Genomic DNA, 23,567 nt, shown 5'->3' with positions numbered 1-23,567 from the left:
CTAGTTGGTAAATATCCAGTTTGCACAACTGTTTGATATCCAGTTTGCACGACTGTTTGATATCTGGTTGCATGGGCTGAGTTTGGGCATGGAACGAAGCAGATCTATGGTTATATATTGCATTGCCTCATCATTTTTGGAAACATTTGCGTTAGGAAAGTTATAGTGTGTGCTCTAAACAGCAGGAACTTGTGACGTGGTGAAACATTTGCATGGACACTTTGTCTGCTCATACTTGATTCCGCATCATCTCTTAGGGTTGTGTGAGCTGGCTTGAAACTCCCTATCCTTCGATAATGGTCCTAATCCTTCTCAGTGCTCTTGTTTTTTTTTAAAAAAAGAATCAAAAATCTATACCAAAGTTGCAACTCTTAAACACTAAACTACTGACAGACATGTCCAACCTTCTGTGTCTACATATGAAGAAGGTAGTATGATCGAACAAAAAGTGTCCAATGGTGCTTTTGGTTTTACATCTCAGAGGCCACATTTTCAAACTCCACTTACCACAAACTGATCAACCTTCTTTGTACAGTGATGCATATTTTGCCCAGTTGACTTGCAGCACATTTTTCCATCAGTGTTATGTTTTGGAAGCCACAAGTTTTAGTAAAACATCAGAGCTCCATTTTTTCCTGTTTCTTTGAATGGGTCTTATTCCAGGTTCTCTGAAGAAAGGGGAAGAAGGACCATAGCTCAGAGCATCTGTGTTCTTGGTTGTTCCCCTTCAGCTGCATTCTTGGTGACTGTCCCTCAAATACAAGTTATGGATAAGGCCAGACTAGATACATGAGGCAATTATGTCTCGGAGAGATGTGGTGCCCTATTTACATATAACTCAGAGGTGGAATCTACTTTTTGCACAAAAATAGAGTGCAATAGAGTGAGGAGGGGAGCAAAACCTGCTCTTCTCATGCCTTGTTTTGCCGCTGTATGTAGGCTTAAGCCAAGGGGGCGGGTGAGGGTGGCAGCATTTCCAGCCCAGGGACCATTTTTCCTTCTGGGCAACCTTCCAGGGAGCCACATGTTAGGAGTGGGCAGGGCCAGAGACAAAAGTGTGTGAAGAAATGAATATAAATGTTACATTTGTATGTAGTTTCCACACATGTTCATTACACCTCTTTAACCATCATCTCCTGGCAAATAGAAGGGGAAGAAATGGAGGCAGTGAGAGATTTTACTTTATTGGGCTCCATAATCACTGCAGATGGTGACAGCAGTCACGAAATTAAAAGATGCCTGCTTCTTGGGAGAAAAGCAATGACAAACCTAGACAGCATCTTAAAAAGCAGAGACATCACCTTGCCAACAAAGGTCCGTATAGTTAAAGCTATGGTTTTCCCAGTAGTGATGTATGGAAGTGAGAGCTGGACCATAAAGAAGACTGATCCCCGAAGAATTGATGCCTTTGAATTATGGTGCTGGAGGAGACTCTTGAGAGTCCCATGGACTACAAGAAGATCAAACCTCTCCATTCTGAAGGCAATCAACCCTGAGTGCTCACTGGAAGGACAGATCGTGAAGCTGAGGCTCCAATACTTTGGCCACCTCATGAGAAGAGAAGACTCCCTGGAAAAGACCCTGATGTTGGGAAAGATGGAGGGCACAAGGAGAAGGGGATGACAGAGGATGAGATAGTTGGACAGTGTTCTCAAAGCTACCAGCATGAGTTTGACCAAATTGTGGGAGGCAGTGGAAGACAGGAGTGCCTGGCGTGCTCTGGTCCATGGGGTCACAAAGAGTCAGACACGACTAAACGACTAAACAACAACAAACCATCATCCAAACAAGTAGAAGTTTGAGGCCACATTTCAGCCGGGGAAATGTACTTGGGAGTGCAAAGTAGGACAAGTAAGAGGTGTGGCCTGGGGAGAGTTCTGAAGGCCAGAAAGAGGCCCAGAGGGCCACAATTGGCCCACAAAGTTAAGAGCCCCTTTCTGGCTTAAGCGTTTATTTTTCTGCCCACATCAGAGCTGGGCTTGGGGGCAGAGTGCTTAAAAAAAATGGAACACAGCATTAGCAGTGTTAGGCATTCTTCTTACCTGCCTGCTACTTGGTGGTTGTTTTGGTTAGATGCAGACACTTCCATCCCTGATTTATATAGGAATAGGAAAAACACACACTTAAGGTATCATATCTAGTTTGGTCATGTGTGTTTATAATAATATAATATATATATATATATATATATATATATATATATACACACACACACACACACACACACACAGTATTAATATGTATTATAAATGCAGCTCAGGCTCCTTTAAAACTTTTGCACAGCTGTTGTTCCATTCACAGCTATGAACATTCAGACTCTTTTAGTGATACAGATGTTTGTAAGTACTGCCTAATAAATTTATTCATAAGTGCATGCTATGTTTGCTGCTTTCAGTTTTTCCTTTAAAAGAGTAGAGCGGGGCAGCTGGGTGAAATAATTTCCCTTGAGAAATCTGAGATCTAAAGTTGAGATAGGAGTGTCATGAAAACACCCTTATCTCCCCACACTTTGTGCTATAGCGTCCTGGTTGACTCACCTGCCAGGGCAAGTGGGGACTTGTTCATGTGTTTCTGGGAATTTACAGTCGAGCAGTTCTGGAGTTATTTGAGTGTGCATTTGTGGGGAGTGGAGAAATATATCATTATCTTACTGGCATATCCCAGGAGATGGACTGGAGAAAGAGGGAACCAGAGCTATTTGAGGAACTCGTTGTTGTTGTTGTTGTTGTTGTTGTCGCCGTTACCTTCATTTGGTTAAACAAGGAATGGGGAACCTGAGGCCCTCCAGTTGTTGTTGGACTACACCTGTGTTCCTTGGCCATTGGCCATGCTTGTTGAGTCCAATGGGAACAGCAACTGAAGGGCCACAGCTTCTCCATCCCTGGGTTAAAAACAGAATGACCTGTCCTGTAGAGAATCAGCCCTTTGAGCATTAATTATGTTTGTAAAATATAAGAAATATAGGTATGCAAGAGTCAGGCAAATGTCCAGAATTCAGCTAGTAAAATAAGAGGTGGTGGGATTTGAGTCTCCCTAGAAAGCATATGGCCTCTGACGTAGGGACATGGACTGTGGTTGGCAAGGAGAAGCACTTGTGCCTTTTCAAACGTACTCTGCTTGAACTACCAGTTTGTAGATGCAAAGAACCACCTTAGTTCATACATGGTATAGGAAAATGAGGCTCCAGGGCATCCCGAAAGCCTCTGGAAAGATTTAGGGGCCAAACACCAGCTGTCCTATGTTAAATACGTTTCTACTGTTTTTAGCTCTGACATTACCTTTGGCAAAATACCTGAAAGGATATTAATCACTATCTCAGGCTGTATCCAAGGAGCTCGATGTAGCAAATGTTGAGTTCTCAGCTGGCCTTCCATTAAGTATTAGCCACGCTCAGATCTACTTGCCTCCATTGATAGACCTATGCTGTGTGATATCTTTCTTTATGTATCTAGTCTATCTTCAGCAAGAGATGCTGATCCGTAGGCATTAATATGCTGCTTGCCAGGATTCTAGTCTAAAGCTTTCTGTTGAAAAACAGTGCTGAACCAGAGGAGCTCAAATGAAGCTTTGTGAGTTGGTAGATGGGGCATTATATATATAGCATAGCACATGATTCACAAACAATAGATCAAGACTCGCCAATGAGTCATGCCAGCCTTACGTCACCAAACTATAGTTTCCATGTACAGTTTAAATGGAAAGTTTTAGCTACAGTAAACTTGGGCACTAGCCAGCTAGATAGAGGCCAGATCTTTGTTTATGCAAAAATGTCATTGCTGTTTAGAGCAGCATAAGGAGGTTTATAAGTAGCTCATAAAGTTAAATGGTGCTGATGTGTTACGTACAATCAGAAAATGGATCTGTTTGCAATTGTATAGTGTGCACCAGCTGCGCTTTGATAGTCAAGATCTTAAAAGTCAGATAATATGTTTAGCACCTTTCCTAGAAATAATACGTGCCTTTTTACCACGCAGTGCTGTCATCATGAGCCTCTTGATGTGTCTTGCCTACGCTTGCATTTTCCTGTTTTCCCAAGGTGAGTTTACAAGGTAAATAGTCGTGGGTGGAATGTTGTGTCCTGCAAAATCTGCCCTTTTAAACACAGGAGAAAGTTGGTGATGGTTGTAGAATAAGGAATAAGGCTGCATCCACTTAGGCACAAATTTGTATGGTACTTGTGCATCAGCTCCACACAAATGTGTGACCAAATCATACACTGTGCTGTGCTGGGCATGCACAGAAAATGAACAATATCATTGGTACAAATCTTATAACAGCATTTGTGTGGTGTCCAGAATGGTATAAAACCAGGTCACTCTCTTTGTTCTTTAAGTTACAATATGCCACACAATCCTTCTTTCTGATCCTGTTGTCTCACAGCAACAGGAATCAAGCTGATTCACCCAGCCAAACTGTTACTAGCCAAACCGTTGCTTCCTGCAACACACAGGAGGGTGAGAGTTCCCCCAGAGGAGATCACACTTGCTTCACAACTCCTCTGGTTCTCCTGTTGCTGTGCTGCTGCGAGCTTAACCATGATTTGGTTTAGGGTGTCATCCAAACCTGGGCTTGTGATTTGTTTTGCTGGAGACAAAATACAAGCCCAGGTTTGGATGACAAAGTAAACTTGAAACATCTCAACAGGAGTGGGAACAGCAAAGACTAGCTGCAATCTTATTTTTGGGAGCCTGTATGCCTAGGACATTCATATGCCATAGTTTGGCATGGCATTATGTCTAAACCTTCTCAAAGTTCTAGTTTATCAAGATCTGTCCGGAGGGCCCAAGCAAGACCTACCAATACGTGAGCCACAAAACTCTCCAGTGAACCCCATCAAACAAACTTTATGCTGTGACCTGGTAAAGTTTTAAAATGATTAAAAAATATTTTCAACTGTAAGGAAATTACTCAATTTATACACTGATACCAGTCAGTTTTAAGTCAGCTCTGTCAATTCCATAACATTTTGTTCAGTGTTGAAGCAACGTGGGTGTTATTTAACCCAGAGTAGACGCATTGAAACTAATGAGCATAACGACTGTTAATTTCAGTGGGTCTACTCAAGAGTAAAATTTAGTTGAATACCGCCTAGTATTCTTTTGTGTCTTGTGTACCTTGATAGCCTTTCTGCAGCTGAAAAAGCTAGATTATTGTGCTTATTGTATGACCATTTGCATCTTTAAATGGGTGCCAAAGAGAAAGCACACAAGCTATCCTGTCCTCAGGGGCAGAGGAAGGGGTGTGTGGTGGGGCGATCCGCCCCGGGTGTCACCACTGAGGGGGGGTGACAAAATGGCAGGTGGCACTCACAGTGGGGCTTGCAGCACACCAAGCCATGCATCTTTCCTGGGAGTGACACAGTGGCTTGGGTGCCCGCAGGCTCCGTGCAGCCCCAAACTGCCTGCCTGCTGCCCCTCCCCCAACTGTGGGGCAGCTGAGTGGGAGGAGGCAGGCAGATTCCTCAGAGGCCCTGCACCACATCCCGCCCCGGCTGGCCCCACCCTTGGGCGCAGGTCCTGTCCGCCGCCCGGGTGCCCAACGGGCTTGCTCTGCCGCTGCCTGTCCCTATCCTGATATTTTCTGGAAATCATCTGAAAGCAATACTTTAAAGAGGTTCTGTTAAAATATTTTGGTAATAGCTGGTTAACTGTGTTGACGACTTGATTTTATAGCACTTGTGTCATGGAGCATCCAAGAACTGCACGTCAGCCAGGAAACCATTGAGAAAATTTCAGCAGCTGGCCAACGTGAGTCTTTTTTGTTTGTTGCACAAAAAGCTCTTGCAATGCCTAGTTCTCCCGCCTGCAGATTTGTACCCTTCATTACATGATCAACATATTTTTATTCACCCAGCTATTTAAAATAATTTCTGATCTTTGACTATGAGCTCCTAATGTTGTGTAATTTATTCTATATTTATGCTGCCAAGCTAGCTTGATCTGCAGGCTGAAAAGTTTTTATGTTGCTGTAGTGGGAGGTGAACTTGGGGAGAAGAGCAGCTGTGGAAACTGTATGGTTTATACCCATTAATTGTGTGTTGGGATGTGTGCTTGACACCTTTGGCTGTGCATTCTGAGTATATGTCTTTTTTCCTAGCGGATTAATTTCAGCTATAGTAGTATCCTCTGTTGCTGAAACATCTCAGTGTTCCAGCAACCGTTTAATGAGGGGTGCAGTGGACTATTGCCAGATAGGAATTAACAAGGTTACTGTATAACATGACTCAGTGGCTTTCAGTGGAATGCTTTAAAACTTTCAATCCCTTTTAATCTGTTTTTTTTTGGGGGGGGGGGCGGACTGATTTCAAATCTTTTTAACTAGGCAGAAATCAAAGCCAAAGGGGATAATGATGTGCTGTCCTGGAAGACAAAGTAAAAGAGAGAGGAAATCAAGAATAAATTCATGCTTATTTAAAAATGCAAATTTCTCATTCCTTGCTGCATGAACAGTTCCTACTTGTTTTTTTTAAAATTAGTTCAGTTTTTATATATCAGAGGAGTTAGGATGGGTAACAACGGTTTAAGGTGGGAGGGGGCTATAAAAACAAATACAGTACACCATAATATGTAAGTTACGTAGGATTTAAATTGACCCACTATACCTGTTGAATGTAAAAATCTTTTACCAATTAAATGCTTCTTGTCCCCTTAATGCATTTTATCTGCAGGGGGGTTTCCCCTGCATTGAGGGGCAGCTGGGCCATACCACTGGTCCCATTCACAGATGACACCGTTCCAGCCACCTATTGTTCACAAGTTGAGTCTGGAAGTCTGAGCAAGGAAGCCTATGCATGCAGACCTCTATGCAGTGCGTTTTTGCTAAAAAAAATTTTTTTAGGGCTACTCTTTTTCCTACTTATATTGAAATACTGTCCCTCAATTTAGATACACAAAATGTTGGGGGGTATGCGTACCCCAGTGTCTCCCCCCCCGAAGAAACACTGCCTCTGTGCAAAGTACAATCCTATATGATGGGTAGTCCAGGTCAGTAAAACCCTACATGCATAGAAACCATAGGGTCCAGGGAGCTGGGGACAGGGTTTGGGCCATCATGTGAAGGGGTCTCTTGGAATAGGCCAAACAAAAATATAGGATGTAGGGAATTCATAACTGGCTTCCCCTATGTTTGCTTTTACAGTACTTATAAGCAGATAATAGTGGAACTCTGAATTTGATTGGAGCAGTATGGAGCAAGGCGATTTAACTCTTCCCTTAAAGATGACATTTCTTGTTACTTTATTAGAATAATGTGTGTCCCACCTTTTACATCTACCAGAGTAGGACTCTGAGAAGCTAAGAACATTCAAGAAACAACAAAGCAATCATTAAAAATTAAAATGGGGAGGGGAAGACACAAGAGGGCAGATAATTGAGAACATCATCATCTGCTTAAAATAAATAAGGCTAATAAAAAGCCGGGCTCCTCTACTGCACACAGCAGCTTCAGAGGTGTGGATTGAACACTGGGCGGGGTGGAAAGGCTAGCAGGACCCCTTCTCTTGGTGTCACCGCTGTAATCAAATTTAAGACAACCATTTCTCCTGCATGGCTGCTGTTAAAAAACATAGCAATAGAAACTTTAGGAACGCTGATCTTAGATTTCTCCCACATTTAATGGAATTTGGCCCATATAGCCTGGGGGAATACGATTTGTAAGATTCCATTTCTGATTTTGCCCATTGTCTCTGCTGTAGTTGGGCTTTCAGTAACTGAATCTGATAGCTTTTCTGTGCACTGTTTTGAGTGTTGTAGCATGGAAGCAGCCTTTACTTGCCGACATGCTTATTCCTTATTTATCAGTGCAGTCCTTTTTTTTTTTTTTACTAATTTCAGGGATGCAGAGTATTTACAGTGACTGAAACAAATGTTTTCCAAATTTCCAAGGGCATGTTTGTGCTTTGCCCATTTTCACAGGCCCCTCCCTGTAAAATTAAAGGACAACCTTAGCTTAATCCAACTCTGTCAACTTGAAGCTTCTGCCTTGGCACACACTCCCAGCAACTAGTAATTGCCTTGCAGGCAAGTTTGTGCATGCTCAGGTAACACCAGGACATGGTCTCAGGAAAACCTGATGCTAGTATGAAACTGACTCTGTGAAACTTGTTTCAAGCAAACCACAAGTGTTTAAACTTATGGATTTAATAGAATCTTAGAACCGCAAGAGACTGTAGGGATCATTAATGCCAAGTCCCTCAGGCAGAATGCAATGTACCTAAATCATCCATAACAAAGCTGTAAAGCCAAAAGAGGCTCCACGACATCTCGTTTGTGTCTTTAAATAATAAGACAGAGAGAAAATTCCTTTCGGCGCATAGGCAGTCATGATTAATCAGCAATTTATGGCAGCTAGTATTGCAGATATAACTTCTGCTCCTCTCAGACTGCAGTTTCTATGATACTATGACATTTCCCCACCACCACCACCAATGAGAAGGTTAGTTGAGCTTAGAGGAGTGAGCCATCTTTGGGGAATATTAAGACCTGATCCTGAAAGTTGTTGACCCAACTAGGGATGTGCTTTAAAGATCAATACAGAATCTGTGGTTCTGCAAAAGCTGTTGGGCTGTAATTCCCGTCATCCTTGGGCATTGGTCATCCTGGCTGAGGCTGATGGGAATCAGAGAGTCCAACAGTACCTAGAGGGTTGCAGGTTCCTCATCCCTGGCTTTAAAGGCTTTCTCAGGCTGGTGTTTGGAACCGCAAGGCAAGACAGTTGCTTGCAACATGTAACCATTTTCAATTTTCAATTTCATATGGCTACATTCAATATTATTATCTCTTCCACTTCCTGGATTTTGGAATGGCTGGAGTGATGCTGGTTAGATCCTGATCGCGTGTGATTACAGACACCACACAGAGGACAGAGAGGAGTGTGTGAGTGTGATAAAACTAGCCTACAGTACAGAGATTAAATTCACAGTGATTGTTCTGCCTATTTTTGCCTGTGCCCCTTGCACTGAACAGGGTTCCCCACTCATGATCTAGAGGCTGAAAACTTTAGCAACTGGGAACAAAACAAAGAAGTGTATGTACTGAGTTTTTGTTTAATGAATGGTGATGTGCATTTGAATTCTTATTTCCTTCAGACCTTCGCTTGCTAATGTATTATAAGGAATGTTATCCTTGGTTTCTTTTCAGCATGTATACTTCACCCCACCCCCCACCAGTCCTCTTCTCCTCCTCCTTCTGTACTCCCAGGCAACCTGACTTCTTAACATTATTACTATGTGTTGTGATTAAAAAATCCCTCTCTCTTCTGCCAGTAATGAATTGCTCTGCCCCAGTTGATGTCTTGTTTCTGTTCGATGGATCCTACAGCATTGGCAAAGGGAGCTTTGAAAGGTCAAAATACTTAGCAGTCAAGCTTTGTGATGCTCTGGACATCAATCCAGGAAAGGTGAGCGCCCTCCACCCCCAGTTTATTCCACTCACTGGGTGCCGTGTAGAATTTGGGAGATGCATGTTGTGTATGTCTGTAGGAGAATATAGGCAACTTGGGGAATTCTTGTTAGTTTATCTTTATGGGGTTTGCTAGTTCACTTCCCATGTCTGTTCTTGCTGTAGCCATTTTGAGCATTCCTGGAATGGTAGCAACTGCATAAAAATAAATCCGCCTTGTTGACCTTCCCCTCCCCTTTCAGGTCAGAGTGGGAGCAATACAGTTCAGCAACACTCCTCATTTGGAGTTCCCTTTGGATGCATATTTCACCAAGCAGGAGATAAAAGACAAACTCAGGAAGATTGTGTTCAAGTAAGAATTATTATACGTGTGAGTTCTTATTAAGGAAGTTAAAATAAGTAGTTGGCAAGTAATAGTTTCATTCTGATAGTTGCATGTTCATGTTGTATTTGGAACATTTTACTTTCGATGTTGTGAATGAAATATTTAATGATTTATTCATTGATTTATATCTTGACTTCATTATTTTATGGAATCGGGGGTGGGGGGGTGGGGGTGGCATCCATTTGGTTCCCAGCTGGTCTCCTGTCAACCAGACCACCAGCTTAGCTTCAGCAATATGATGGCTTCATGTACCTCCAGATCATTTCCTGGGACCTAACTTAATTGGTATATTTATATTTAAGCTGATTTTCTATATCCAGCCATATTCGGTGTCCCATGGTACAAATAGTTTAAATGTCAATCTAACTTAACAAAAAGGCTGGTATGGGAGTACCGTATTTTTCGCCCCATAGGACGCACTTTTCCCCCTCCAAAAATGAAGGGGAAATGTGTGTGCATCCTATGGGGCGAATGCAGGCTTTCGCTGAAGCCTGGAGAGTGAGAGGCATCGGTGCGCACCAACCCCTGTCGCTCTCCAGGCTTCAGGAAGCTATCCGCAAGCCTTGCAAGCCCGGCGGGAGTTCCCGCGGGCTCACAAGGCTTGCAGGCAGTAGCCTGTAGCCCCGGCGAGTGTCCGCAAGCCTTGCGCACCTGGCAGGAGCTCCCGCCGAGCGCGCAAGGCTTGGGGTGGCAGCCTGTTGCCCGAAGCACAGGGAGCCCTCTGGAGGGCTCCCCGTGCTTCGGGCGAGTGTCTCCAAGCCTTGCGCGCTGGGCAGGAGCTCCCGCCAAGCGCGCAAGGCTTGGGGTGGCAGCCTGTTGCCCGAAGCACGCGGAGCCCTCCGGAGGGTTCCCCTTGCTTCGGGCGAGTGTCTGCAAGCCTTACGCGCCCGGCGGGAGGTCCCACCAGCGTGCGAGGCTTGGGGCGGCAGCCTGCAGCCCGAAGCACGCGGAGCCCTCCGGAGGGTGCCCTGTGCTTCGGGCAGGCGTGTGCAAGGCTTGGGGCGGCAGCCGCGGCTGGGGGGGGAAATAATTTTTTTATTATTCATTTCCCCCCCCCAAAAAAAACCCGATGTGCGTCCTATGGACCGGTGCGCCCTATAGGACGAAAAATACGGTAAGTTATGTTTAATCTAATAGGTCTTATTTCCAAGTGGATGTGTTAAGAATCGGAGTGAGGGTCACCAACTACAAAAGTTCTGCTAGAACAGACCAAAGGCATGGATCCAGCTTCCTATTCTCACAGTAGCCAACCAGATGCTTATGGGAAGCCAGTAAGTGGGACCTGAGTGTAACAGCACTTTCCCTATTTGTGATTCCAAGCAAAATAGTATTCAAAGGCACACAGCCAGCCACCCCCTAAGTGTGCTTCAGACTACAAGATTACAAACATTACAGTGAATCAGAGATGGTCTCTTGGTGACAACCTTCATGTACAGCAAGGACTTACAAGGAACTGTTCTGGGTGGCCATTCCTTAGCTTTGGAATTCCTTCTAGTGTACATGTGTGTCGGTTACATTCTGGACCTCCACGTGCATCGGCAGCACCCACATAAGGCCGCCTCTCCCCGTTCCGCCCCCTTTTGTGATGTCACACACATATCAGACACACCTAAAACAGTCGCTGCCTGTATTCCAGAAATGATGTGGGGGGGGTGGATTTTTTTTTTTGTCCCCAGGGATAGACATGAGGTCTCTTAAGTGGCTAATTTGTTCTGTTTTTGCATATCATTTCCCCATAATATGGTGTAGCCTAATATTTAGAAAGTTTTCCTCATTTTTACTTATTTTGAAGTATAGTTCCCCCCTTCTCTCTCAAACCCCAACATGTGCACACAGACACTCTATGCGCCAGGAAGATCTCTGCACCCCTCCAGGGCTCCCACACAGCCCTCCCTCTGCATGATCATTTTGGACACCAAGTATGCACCTGCCACCAGGAAAGAGATGGAGAAGAGAGAGAAATGGGGTTCTGTTGTGCTAAGTGGAGATTCCTCTCTGCCTCTTGTGGGACTGGACTGAGCTGTTAATGTTTCAAGAGAAGACAGGGTATGAAAAGCATACCCCCGATTCCTCTTTGACTGCTTCTGAAGTGCAACTGAAAGCAGAGGCTGTGAAATGGTATTGAATATCTGGAATCTAGACATGTGCTGACATTCCTTTAATGCTGAGAAGAGAACGTTGACAGCTGCAGCAGAGATAACGTCCTTCAGTTTGCCAGTAAATCCTGGTTTTAGCTTAAAGATATCACTGGCAAAAATAGCCAGGATGGCAGCAACCACTTCAGAGGGCAGAATTGGAATATATGAAGGTCTGCATTCATGGCCACTTGGTTCTCCCCCTCCCTCTTCAATCTTTTGTCTGTGGCTCTTAATGCTAAGATAGGCTTCAAGCAGTTTAGAAGTATCGCAACCAATGACGCATGCATTAAAATAGAGTGGGCCAGTTTCAGCCACCTCATTCTGTTAGTAGAAGCCAATTCAAGGATTCCCGCTAGTGCATTGGGGCTGTGAGTTGATATCTATAGGGTGATTCTGGTTCTCATAGTGTCCTTCTTCATGGCCAAGCCCATTGTGCTTCACAAAATCACTTTCTTGCTGATAAGACACATGAAAAGGATAAGTATCCTGCCACAGTGTTTTTAATCACTTGCATGCAAATTTTACATCACTTATGGGGTACACCATTCCTTTTTCTCTCTGGGTCTAATTGACAAGAAGACACAGTGCCAGAAAAAAAAGAGGAGGCTGTTTTCTGGTGACAAACTCGCATGCCTCACACACAGGTATTCATATCAATGTGAGGTATGAGTGTGTCAATTTTGTCGTAACAAACAATGTGGAAAGGACATTCCTGGCTTGGTTGGTAAACTAAAACCGAAGGGCCTGCCAACTCATTGACTGAAAGGAACTCCCATCTCCTCAATCGAAAAACAGTCCTGGTTGCACAGGATCTAAGAAATTATTTTTTTAAAAAAAACACCCTGCCACATTTAAAATCAAAGCCGTCAAGAGTTTCAAGTCATTTGGAGATGGAAGCAAAGCAATGACAAAATGTAGCTGGCTCAGGAAGATTTGACTGCTACTGCAGTGTTGCTGATGTGTTCTTGACATGTGGCTCAAGAGAGAGAACATTTAAGTAAGGGAATAAAGGGGAGACCTAGAAAAGATCAAAGCCAGCTCTGGCAGGAGTTTAGAGAACTGAGAATTATAGGGTGGTACAAAGAGAAGTGTGTAGATTAAAGAACCAAGCATCACAAAGCGTGAGTATGATCAAATACTGACTACACAAGGAAATACAGAAATCACAATAAGGGTCATTTTTTAAAAACTGAATAAACATGGCCCAAAATAAAGAGTTGTAGGCATGTGGAAATGAGGGGGTAACATAGTGATTTATTTTAAAAGGAGTTTATTCACAGTTTTGCCCCAATCATTTTGAATGGAAATAAAAGCAGCTCTAAGAAAGAGTAACTGGAAATGGTCAAACTCGCACAACAGGCATAGAAAACAGAGATAATCAAGGGAGTTTTGTTACAGAGTTAGTTGGAGTGGTGACTGGAAGTATGCAAGAAAATATAATACTGAATATGACCATTCTGCAATTCTCACCTTAGATGGCCTCTTCAGTTATGCGAATTGTTAGCATTGTGGTATTGCCACCACCAGCAGACTTGTTTTACCACACTGTATATCATTTCCAGTCTTTCCTTGTGTTTGTTGCAGTCTAGATTCTTTGTATGTCAAGCATGATTTCTCACAGCAGAAGAAGAAAAACCCTGTGACAGCCAAAATACTTGGCTAATAGAGCCAGTGACCAGCTAGTAAAATCCGAGGGGGCTTCCCAGAACGGCACTTAATGTCTTGGACATCTGCAGCCTAACATTTAACAGATGCTGGAGTGCAAGTGTGGGGGCAGAGATGAAACTGCACCTGCAGTGACTCTTTAGAAATCTTTGTAACGCAGCATCCCCCACAAGCAGGGCAATATGAATCATGGCATACATATATAACTTGGTACCCGGTGACTCTGCATGTGTGAGCCGCCTCCATTGGATGCGAGTCATTCCTTGCTCTTGTGACTGCCAAGAGATGAACTTGCATCATACGTGCACTCACCCTGAGTGCCAGGTTCAGATCTATCTCTATGAGAAGTAGCTTGTTTTGTGTTGAAACAAATGGACCAGAAGATAATAGAGTTGCCCCAGGCTGCAACCTGGAGATTCCCCTGATTAGAAGGTACCATAGGACAAGTGTTTATTTTGAACCCTCTGACTGTGAATGGGTGGGGCAATTTGGACCAGAGATAGTGGTGTGTGGAGAGTGTTCGTGTTCCTCTCCAGAAGCTTGTGGGGTTTTCTCATGTGGTAGAAGGGCCATTGGATTTCATTGTACAGTGGTACCACAGGTTACATATGCTTCAGGTTACATACGCTTCAGGTTACAGACTCCGCTAACCCAGAAATATTGAAAACAAAACAAATTTCTTCCAGTAGCACCTTAAAGACCAACTAAGTCAGTTCTTGGTATGAGCTTTCGTGTGCATGCACACTTCTTCAGATGCACACTTCAGACTATGGCAGACCAACACGGCTACCTATCTGTAACCAGAAATAGTGCTTCAGGTTAAGAACTTTGCTTCAGGATGAGAACAGAAATCGTTCTCCGGCGGCGCGGCGTCAGCAGGAGCCCCCATTAGCTAAAGTGGTGCTTCAGGTTAAGAACAGTTTCAGGTTAAGTACGGACCTCCGGAATGAATTAAGTACTTAACCTGAGGTACCACTGTACAGTGGAACCTCGGGTTGCGAACGTGATCCATGCGGGAGGCACAGCGCTGCGATTCGGCACTTCTGTGCATGTGCAAAGTGCGATTTAGTGTTTATGTGCATGCGCAAAGCACCAAAACCCGGAAGTAACTCATTCCGGTACTTCCAGGTTCGGCATGTCCATAACCCGAAACCACGCAACCCACATTGATTGCAAGCCGAGGTATGACTGTACATATGTAATGTGTAGTTTCCCCCCACTTGATAGTAATGGGTTATTGGATAAGACTTACTTGACTCCAAAGCAATGTATAATGACTGTTGCCTATACAGTCAGTAGGGAAAGGGGAGAAGAGTGAAGTAGAAATTACATTTAAGAGGAATGTGCACCATCTTAAAACATTTTTTGCTCCTCTTTGCTGTCCTGCCTGCTGGAAAGGTGGAATGCATTCTCTTTTTGCTCTCAAGCAGCATATTTGTGTATGTTGCACCTATTTTATCAAGATTGTTTTTACTTATGTGATACAGCCTTCTTTCTTCCAGTAATAGTCTCCATCACCTGTTGACTTTCCAAACAAACCATATTCTGTATTCTAGCATTTTCCCTGAGCAAATGACAGGTCTTCTATTGGAAACGAAGCAGAGAGCAGTGTTAACTTATCCCCCTTCTTCTTCTGTTTAACTCAGAGGTGGGAGAACAGAAACAGGACTTGCTCTGAAATACATTCTTCGGAAAGGATTCTCTGGGGGCAGAAACTCATCCATACCGCAGATCCTTATAATCCTTACTGATGGGAGATCTCAGGGCAATGTGGCAGTGCCAGCCAAGCAGTTAAAAGAAAGAGGGATTGCTGTGTTTGCTGTGGGAGTCAGCTTCCCAAGGTAAGTTTATCCTCTAGTCTAGAGTGGGAAGAAGCCAGGGGTGCTCCATTACTTACTGACTACCAGTGACTGAAGAAAAGGCTTGCATTGGAAGTGAGATTTATCAGGCTAGAGAGTTGAAGAGAAAGTGGTGGTCCACATGCTAGAAACCCATTGCTAGGGAGAGTTTTAGGCATCGCTAGGGAGAGTTTTGTATCCCAGAGAGGTTTACATCAATAAATGAAGAAAACAAAACAATATAATAAATAAAATATACCAAAACAATTCCATAACCCCCCCACACACAACAAAAACAACATTAAATTATCCACGAGTCTATAAAAAAATTTGACTTTTAAAAAAACCCTGGACTCCTATGCCTCTTCCAAAAGCATGGAAAAAGGCATGTGTCTTGACTTGCTTTCTAAAAGAGCATTATGAAGAGGCCAGGCAAACCTCAGTGGGGAGCCAACTCCACAGGAGCCACTATCAAAAAGGTCCTTCCCTTTCCTTGCATTAAGTGTGCATATAAAGCTCCAAGGTGTACGTTTGTGTGCATCCTTTTTCTATTGATATAATGGCAAGGGTGTGTGTTGGAAAATCTTTCGTTAAAGCAAATGTGGTAAGAACGGAAAAAGAACGTTTGTGTTTGGAAAATGTAGTAACTACAGCAGAGCAACGGCTGCTATTGGGCTTCAGTTTCACACACATCTATACATGCACCATGCTCTTTTAAATAGCCCCTGTTAATTATGACACCCATTGCCATTACGTTGTTGCCATGCTGCAGTCCTTTATTTGTTGTGCTGAATTATTTCTGTGCAGATGGGAAGAACTGCAGGCACTAGCCAGTGAGCCGGCCGATTGGCACATCCTCTTTGCTGAAGATGCTGATGACGCCTCCAATGGTTTATATACCGCCCTTACAGAGTCTGCCGTCTGCAGCGCTGCATTTCCAGGTAAAAATGGTTTTTAGTCGTCTACACACTGATTAAACAAGTCTTGCCATCTATTTTGTATAGGCACTAGCTGTCACGTTCAGCGGGGGGTTTTTTTGTGTTCCTGGACCCAAAGCCTCATTTGTCCTTCCTCCCTCCAGGCTGCTTTTCTAATCTAGGGCATTCTTTCTGTTTATCAGAAGGCAGGAAGGAAGAGAAATTCCAGACAGAGAGGGAGAAAGACAGAGAAGCTTCAAAGTCTGGTGATTAAGGGCAGAGCTGCTATTTGCCTGTAGGGTTGCCTGTTTCTGAGAGCTTGAAGGCAGCAAGTAAGACTCTCCAGCAGTGGTGCCTCATACACGGCCATTCCATCCCTGCACACGCCTAAGAGAATTAAGCTGCCTGTTAAATTTACTGTAGAGCGTGTAGCAATGTCTTCAGTTTTTGATAATTAAACCATTGGTGGGATGCTGGTCCTGCTGTAAATGTCGCGGGTTGTATCCAACACTGCGCGGGTAGAGTTCCATTTGAGCCAAGGGACTTGCCCTCCCAAAATCTGTTTTCCAAGCTTCTGGAGAAGATTTTAAGGAAGTGAGCGGGGGGTTGCCAAGTAGAGGAAGGGAAGTTCCATTGTGGAAGCGGAAAAGCAGCATTGGATGCAACACGTTGTACGGTGAGAAGAACTCCCCCCCCCCCAATACTTTTAATCTGAAGCCCTTGCCATGGGAGAGGGGCAGCTTCCTTGTAGATTGGGGTTGGGAAGGCAAGAGGTAAGCTCCCCCTCAATACACATTGTATTTATGGTAGGAATTGTACTTCCGCCCCACCCTACACCTCTTAATTTAATTAACAACAACAGCAAAAACCCAGAGTTTGTTCCATGCTATGCAATGCCTATTAGGTGTAGTTTGACCCTTTATAATTGTATATCACAGCAAGCAATACAGAAGCCTGGGCAACGCCTAGGGTGGGCTTCAAGTTAGAGAGGGGGTGCCACCTAGCCAAGTGTCCTGTGTTTCCCTTCCCTCCACTGCCCACCTTGTTGATTGCCCAGTCTTACCCCATGGCAGTAGCTACATGAAGTATTTGGGTGTATAGTTGGAAGTTCAAAATGGTGGTTGGCTTCCCTGCCACTGCTATCAGAAAAGCAAGTGTGAAAGAAAGACAGAAAGCTGCCTCATATCAGCTCAAGCGGTTTGTCCATCTAGCCCAGTATTTTCTACTCTGACTGGCAGTGGCTTCCTAGGGTCTCAGGCAAAGGGCTTTTCTGTGACCTGCTATCTGATCTTTTCAGCGGGAGATGCCAGGGATGAAATCTAAAGCCTTTTCATGTAAATAATGTGCTCTTAATGTTTTGCTGTGCTCCCTTTTGGGGGGTACATAAAGTTTTCAATCTCAGGCAATGAATGCCTACGCTTGAGACCATTTTCTCCTTGCCCCAGGCTGCAGAGCTGAATCTCACTCGTGCGAACGCAAAACACTCGAGAGAGTCAAAGAGTTTGTTGGAAACTACTTTTGCTGGAAGGGGTCGAAGAGCAATAATGCCGTGCGCACGTCGCTCTGCCCATTTTACAAGTGAGTCAGCAGCTGTGTGCTGCCTCTTTAAACCCCAGTGGGGATCAATGAAATCTATATGTATAGGTGCCCTAGGGAAATGAAGGTGATGGCTGGGCAGGAGCTCAGCACTGTCCTGTCCTGCTGCCCTCTAAGGAAAGTTTTAAAAATAAAGTTTAAAAAAGTGGGGGAGAGGCAGGAGCAAAATGGAGCCCATCACACAATAAAATGGGTTTCAAACACTCCAAGCAAGGCTACACCCACAACAGCACCTGGAAGCTAGTGTCTCCAGCAGATTTTTGCATTTGAATAAAAAAAGAGAGATAAAGAGGCAGAGAGATTTGGCTGAGTCCAGTTATAGTTGGAAATCAACACAGTATCTCTTGATTCAGATGCAGGGCACATCTTTGTATTCCTGAATTCCCTCCAGTGTCACAATGGATTACTTTCCTCGAGGTAGAAAAAGAGCCAGGCCCAGAACTCTCACAGCTGGCCCTGGTACGCAACCGAGGCCTCTCCGGATGTTTTTCATGCCTCTTGGTTGGAAGAAACACTTCTTCTCTTGTCTTGCTCCTTTGACAGTGCTATAAGATCATCCCTGATATGGGGCGAAGGCTCAATCACTGGCAGGAAATAGCCTCTGCTCATATTGCAGCCAATGTGAAGCTCAAAAGTCTGCAAACACAGGGCTATATTGTCAGCTCGGGGGCAGCAGGTCCAACAAGAAAATTCCCTGCATGCTGAGTTGAGGATATATCCTAAAATTATGCAAGATAAGTAATGTCAAATGCCTGTAAAAGGAAGTAGGTGCATGCTCAAATCTTTGTAAGAAGGGCTTGTTACCCCTAAGTGAAATATTTGAGAAAGGACTTGGAAAGGAAAACAGATCTTTGTGCCTTTTGTAGTTTTGTTTTGTTTCTGTATATAAAGACGTTTTAAAAGATGTAGTATTTCCTTTCAGCTCCTCCCCCCCCCTGCATCCCCCACTTGTTTCCTCTATGAGAAATCTACCTTGGGGACTAGCTAGGGATGGTGGGAGGAAGCAGGCTTGTGATAGCACACACACACAAATCTTGATTGAAGCAGCATGGGAAGTAAAGAAATAAAATAGCTTTGAAAAGAGCAAATTTTTTTGAGCAGGCCAACAGAATTCTGAAGTTGGAATATCTTACGTAGTACGTAGATTTATGTAAACGAAGAGCATACTTTCAAGATGTACTTCTCGGGGGTTACAGCAAATGTGTGTGTATGGGCGGCGGAGCCAGCGATTATGCAGCTAGACATTATTGGACTCCAGATCCCATCGTCCCTATCTACTGGCCTTGCTGACTGGGACAGATGGGAGTTGGAGTCCAGCATCTCAAGAGCACCACATTGGTTAAACCTAGTGTAAGTAAACATAAGAGGGTGGCATGGAGTTTAGAGACGTCAGTGGTGAAATCTTTGCTGCCTTGTTTTTTTTGTTTTTGTTTTTCCACGGGCTTTATTTTTGCAAAGCTTTCTGACTAGGCATGCTTAAAATTGTGTATATATTAACCAAACTGAAAGTTGTCAACTTCTATTTCATAGACTAAAGTTTATCCCAATCTCACTTTTTTATATACTGGCTTTTCTAATTAAGCTGGAGGAACACCTTCATCAAGTATCCTTCTAGATGCTTCCGTACCACATGCCCAGGTAAGATACGGTCTTCTGAAACATTTCAAAATGAAAAATAATAAGGTATTAATTTAATACCTGGACTTGTCTTGACTAATTTCCGCAAAACAAATTATGGTGTAAGAATGTAAGTTAAAGAGAAAAATAGAGAAGAGGAACTGAGAAAGAAACAGTTGACTAAGTATACAACTGGACCTGCATTGAGGATGAAGGAAGTCAAATAGAAATGAATAAGAACTGAATTAGGGATGTATCTGTAACATCTGCTTTGCATTTGTAGTTGCAGTATCTTTTTGTTAGTTTGTTTTGTGAGTGTTGTCTGTGTTGGTGTTGGTATAATAAATCAATTTAAAAAAGAGAAAAAAAGGAAGAAAAATGGGGTAAAATAAGATCGTGCCTCAATTAATAGACATTCTGTTTGCCAACAAAGGGAAACAGGAGAAGCTTAGTTTATAAGAAGAGTGTCAAATGAAGACCCTTTTACTGTGTTCCAGAGTCTATTTTGCTTGTCTAAAAGGCAAGATATGCTCTCGCTAGATACAAAAAGGGGATCTTGGGGTTAAATACTCTGCTTAGATGCCTTGTGAACTGTGCCTGAGTTTTCCTAGAGCTCAGTCCTGTTTACAACTTAACAACAAGAAGAAAGGCTCTATAATCATTGATAGAAAAATTAAATGGGTACCCTTGTCTTTCTCCTTCCTGGTTGTTGGTTTGTTTTTTTTAGATCCTTGTGGTTCTCATCCTTGCCAGAATGGAGGCACATGCATTCAGCAGGGATTAGAAGGCTACCACTGTGTCTGCCCAGTTGGCTTTGGAGGAGATGCTAATTGCGGTATGCCTTTTCATCTTAGGCACCAGTGCTTTGAGGTTGTTGTTTTTTAATGTGTCACGGACATCACTCAGTTTCCTGTAACAGTTCTGGTTGTTCTTATTTTTGTTTTATAACAGGGAAGAGGAGAAAAGGATAAGGGTTAAGAGACTCGATTTACTAAACAAAACATTAAATGTTTCAGAGGAAGGTTTTTTTTTGTACTGCTTGTTTCTGGTGACTGAGACATGGGGCTCATCCAGATTTCCTTTTGCGCCATGTTTCTAGGCACAGGTCTGGGCTTTAAAACTCTGGATCTGAGCGATTTTATTTTATTTTTGCCCCTGCGCTTTTCCCAGGAAAACATGTGTTTTACCGCTGAATAAGAGCAAACAGCAAATGGGTTGTGTGGATTGCCATTTGCTCCAGTTCAGCAGTAAAATGCAGGTTTTCCTGGCGGAAGCAGCGGGACAAAAAAATAACTGCTTGGACACAGAGCTTTAAAGTCCAGACCTGTGCCTAGAAATACGGCACAAAAAGAAGTCTATATGAGCCCACGGTGAAAGCTGTAATCTTAATCACATTCACTGGGAAATAGGTCCCATTTAGGTTAAGGGGAATTACTTCCATGTTAGTGTATTTAGGAAAAGGACCTGAAGGTTCTTGATGAGAATTTCAGGACATTCAGGCTGCAATTAATTACTTATTTACACACACACACACACACACACACACACACACACACACAAAATTTGCTTGCAAGAAAACCTTGAAATTGTTTGTGAAAACATTAAAATTATCAGTTAAAAACAAATCTTTAAATTGTTAAAAAAATAATTACAATCAACGCAACGCTAAAAACCAGATTAAAACATGTTTATATGTCTGGATTGGCTTGCCTAAACAAAAATGTTTTTAGCAGTCACCGAAAAGAGTACCGTGAAGGCGCCTGCCTGGTGTCAATTATAAGCCAGTCTTCCTGGAAACAAGCCCAATTACACTCACTGGAACGTATTTCTGAGCAGACATGTATAAGATAGTGCTGTTAGCTTTGCTTTATGTCTTTGCAGCCAACCTGTCGTTGCTGCTTATTTCTCCACACCCAAAGAGTTGGCATGTCTGCAAAAGGCAGCAAACATCAAATAATTGGGGAGGCTGTTAAAAGGAAGTGCAGCATTCAAAATCGCAGGTCGCTCTTGAATTGGCTCTATACATAGAATATTGGTATGGAGAGCAAGTGTTATTTTTGCTAGGAATTTCTATGAAGACATGGATCAAGCAATTCATTTCTGGTTGCATATCGTAGGCTGGATCTAAGACCCTTCAAAAAATTGTTTCAAGAAAACGCATTGTGAACCTCATAATGGGAAATCACGTTGGCAAAAGACGGAACTCTACAGTGCCATCTGGTGTCACAACACTTTTAAAACACTTTTTAAAAAACTATAATGTAGCTGAGTCCTTAGTGGCTCTTCATTTGTTAATTGCTTCTGCAGATTCTGCTCAGAGTGAGATTGGGAGCAAGGCTCATGATTCTGCACACTTTGCACTGTGGATAGATCCTTCCGTGGCCTGGGGTGAATGTTACTGTAATTAAAAGTTGGCAAACCTAAATTATCATAGCTTACTGATTTCAACAGGCTACTCTAGACTCCCTATTAGAAACGTCTCATTACATTTTTATTTGGACTTCTTAACCCTTTCTTAATACTTTTAAACAAAATTTCCAGCACCCAAGCTGAGTCTAGAATGCAGCGTAGACCTCCTTTTCCTGGTGGACAGTTCATCCAGTACCACCCTCGAAGGCTTCTTGCGCTATAAAGCTTTCCTGAAAAGGTTTCTCCAAGCCGTGTGGAGTAGAGAGAGCCCAGGGAATGTGGGTGTGGCCCAGTACAGCAACGATGTCAAAATGGCCGTCGGCATTGGAGACCACCAAGATGCACTCAGTCTGGTGAAGGCTGTTGATTCCATGCAGTTCAGAGGAGGAAGCACCTTGACTGGCAAAGCTTTGCGGTACGTTACACAGCATGGCTTTAAGAGCGGCCCAGTCTTTGCTGATACACCCGATGACCTCCCACGTGTGGTCGTCTTGCTCACGGATTCAAATGCTCAGGATTCGGTGGCAGAGGCAGCTAAGTACAGCAGAGGCCAAGATGTCTTCCTCATTGGAATTGGCAGCGAATCTTTGAAAGCAGAGCTGGATAATATTACAGGGAATCCAAAGTGGACACTGATCTACTCATCCCCACAAGGTCTCTTCAACAAGATTCCTGAACTACAAAGGAAAATATGCAGCATAGACAGCCAAGGTAAGGGTTCTAGGTAAGAAAGCATTATATTTGGTATCTCAGCATCTACTATTGGCTGTCAGGTCCTGCTATCCACATACTTGCTATCCAGTAATTCACTTATCTGCACTTAAAGAATTCTGCCCAAACCTCACTATATGCTCCACAGATTCACTTATTCAAACAGCCAATTTCCTTACTCGGTTTGGGTTTTTTGTTTGTGATTTGCTGGTCATCATCCCAGCAGCTATTTTCAGGCAGGAGCTATGGAGAGAGGGAAGGAAAAGCAAGATCAGATGAATCCGAGGCCAGGAAAAAATCTGACAAAACTATGAAAAGAGTGGACAAATTGCACATTGGAAGTGTTTCCATAGGAAATAATAGAAATCGTGGACTTGTTTATGTGACCACTTGCCTAACAAACAATTTCCTGGGAACACATTGTGTCCATAAATCAGTACCTGCATGTATGACTTAAAGAGGCACTGGTATATTCTGATACATACTTGAAGATGTATGATGGAAAATGGGAACAAAAGGCATCACTTCTCAGCAGTTAATCAAGTCTAGTTGCCTGCAATCAAAATGGATCTGCTATTTGCTAAGCCATCTCAGAGGCTTAGCTGAGCTTTTCTTCAAAACAAATTCTGAGAAGGTGGTGCTAGTGAATGCTTCCATGGCCTTTGCTGATCAGAGGGAATTGATTCAGATCTTTATCTATACCTTCTAAGATGATGAAACGTCTATAGTTTTTCTAAGCAAATTATGAGTTAACTAATTAGAACAGGCATCCCCAAACTCGGCCCTCCAGATGTTTTGGGACTACAGTTCCCATCGTCCCTGACCACTGGTCCTGTTAGCTAGGGATGCTGGGAGTTGTAGTCCCAAAACATCTGGAGGGCCGAGTTTGGGGA

General features: G+C 43.4%; 1 protein-coding gene across 8 annotated transcripts in view; it reads left to right on the top strand.

The window, feature by feature from the left end:
• VWA2 (von Willebrand factor A domain containing 2) overlaps nucleotides 1–23,567 on the top strand; it is a 39,845-nt gene that overhangs the window by 5,901 nt on the left and 10,377 nt on the right. For all 8 annotated transcript variants that reach the window (XR_014157000.1, XR_014157001.1, XR_014157002.1 and 5 more), the window contains exons 3-12: nucleotides 3,975–4,036; nucleotides 5,673–5,747; nucleotides 9,263–9,396; nucleotides 9,641–9,750; nucleotides 15,233–15,427; nucleotides 16,232–16,365; nucleotides 17,787–17,919; nucleotides 19,520–19,575; nucleotides 20,282–20,389; nucleotides 22,096–22,674. Coding sequence is in view for 5 of the 8 variants with exons in the window: in XM_081863671.1 (XP_081719797.1) it covers nucleotides 3,985–4,036; nucleotides 5,673–5,747; nucleotides 9,263–9,396; nucleotides 9,641–9,750; nucleotides 15,233–15,427; nucleotides 16,232–16,365; nucleotides 17,787–17,919; nucleotides 19,520–19,575; nucleotides 20,282–20,389; nucleotides 22,096–22,674 (1,576 nt within the window). In the remaining 3 variants the exon portion in view is untranslated. The remainder of the gene's footprint in view (nucleotides 1–3,974; nucleotides 4,037–5,672; nucleotides 5,748–9,262; nucleotides 9,397–9,640; nucleotides 9,751–15,232; nucleotides 15,428–16,231; nucleotides 16,366–17,786; nucleotides 17,920–19,519; nucleotides 19,576–20,281; nucleotides 20,390–22,095; nucleotides 22,675–23,567) is intronic.

Source organism: Podarcis erhardii (assembly GCF_964252035.2).
Source record: "Podarcis erhardii genome assembly, chromosome: 5".
NCBI classification, from domain to species: domain Eukaryota; kingdom Metazoa; phylum Chordata; class Lepidosauria; order Squamata; family Lacertidae; genus Podarcis; species Podarcis erhardii.
This window is presented reverse-complemented; position numbering and strand designations above follow the sequence as displayed.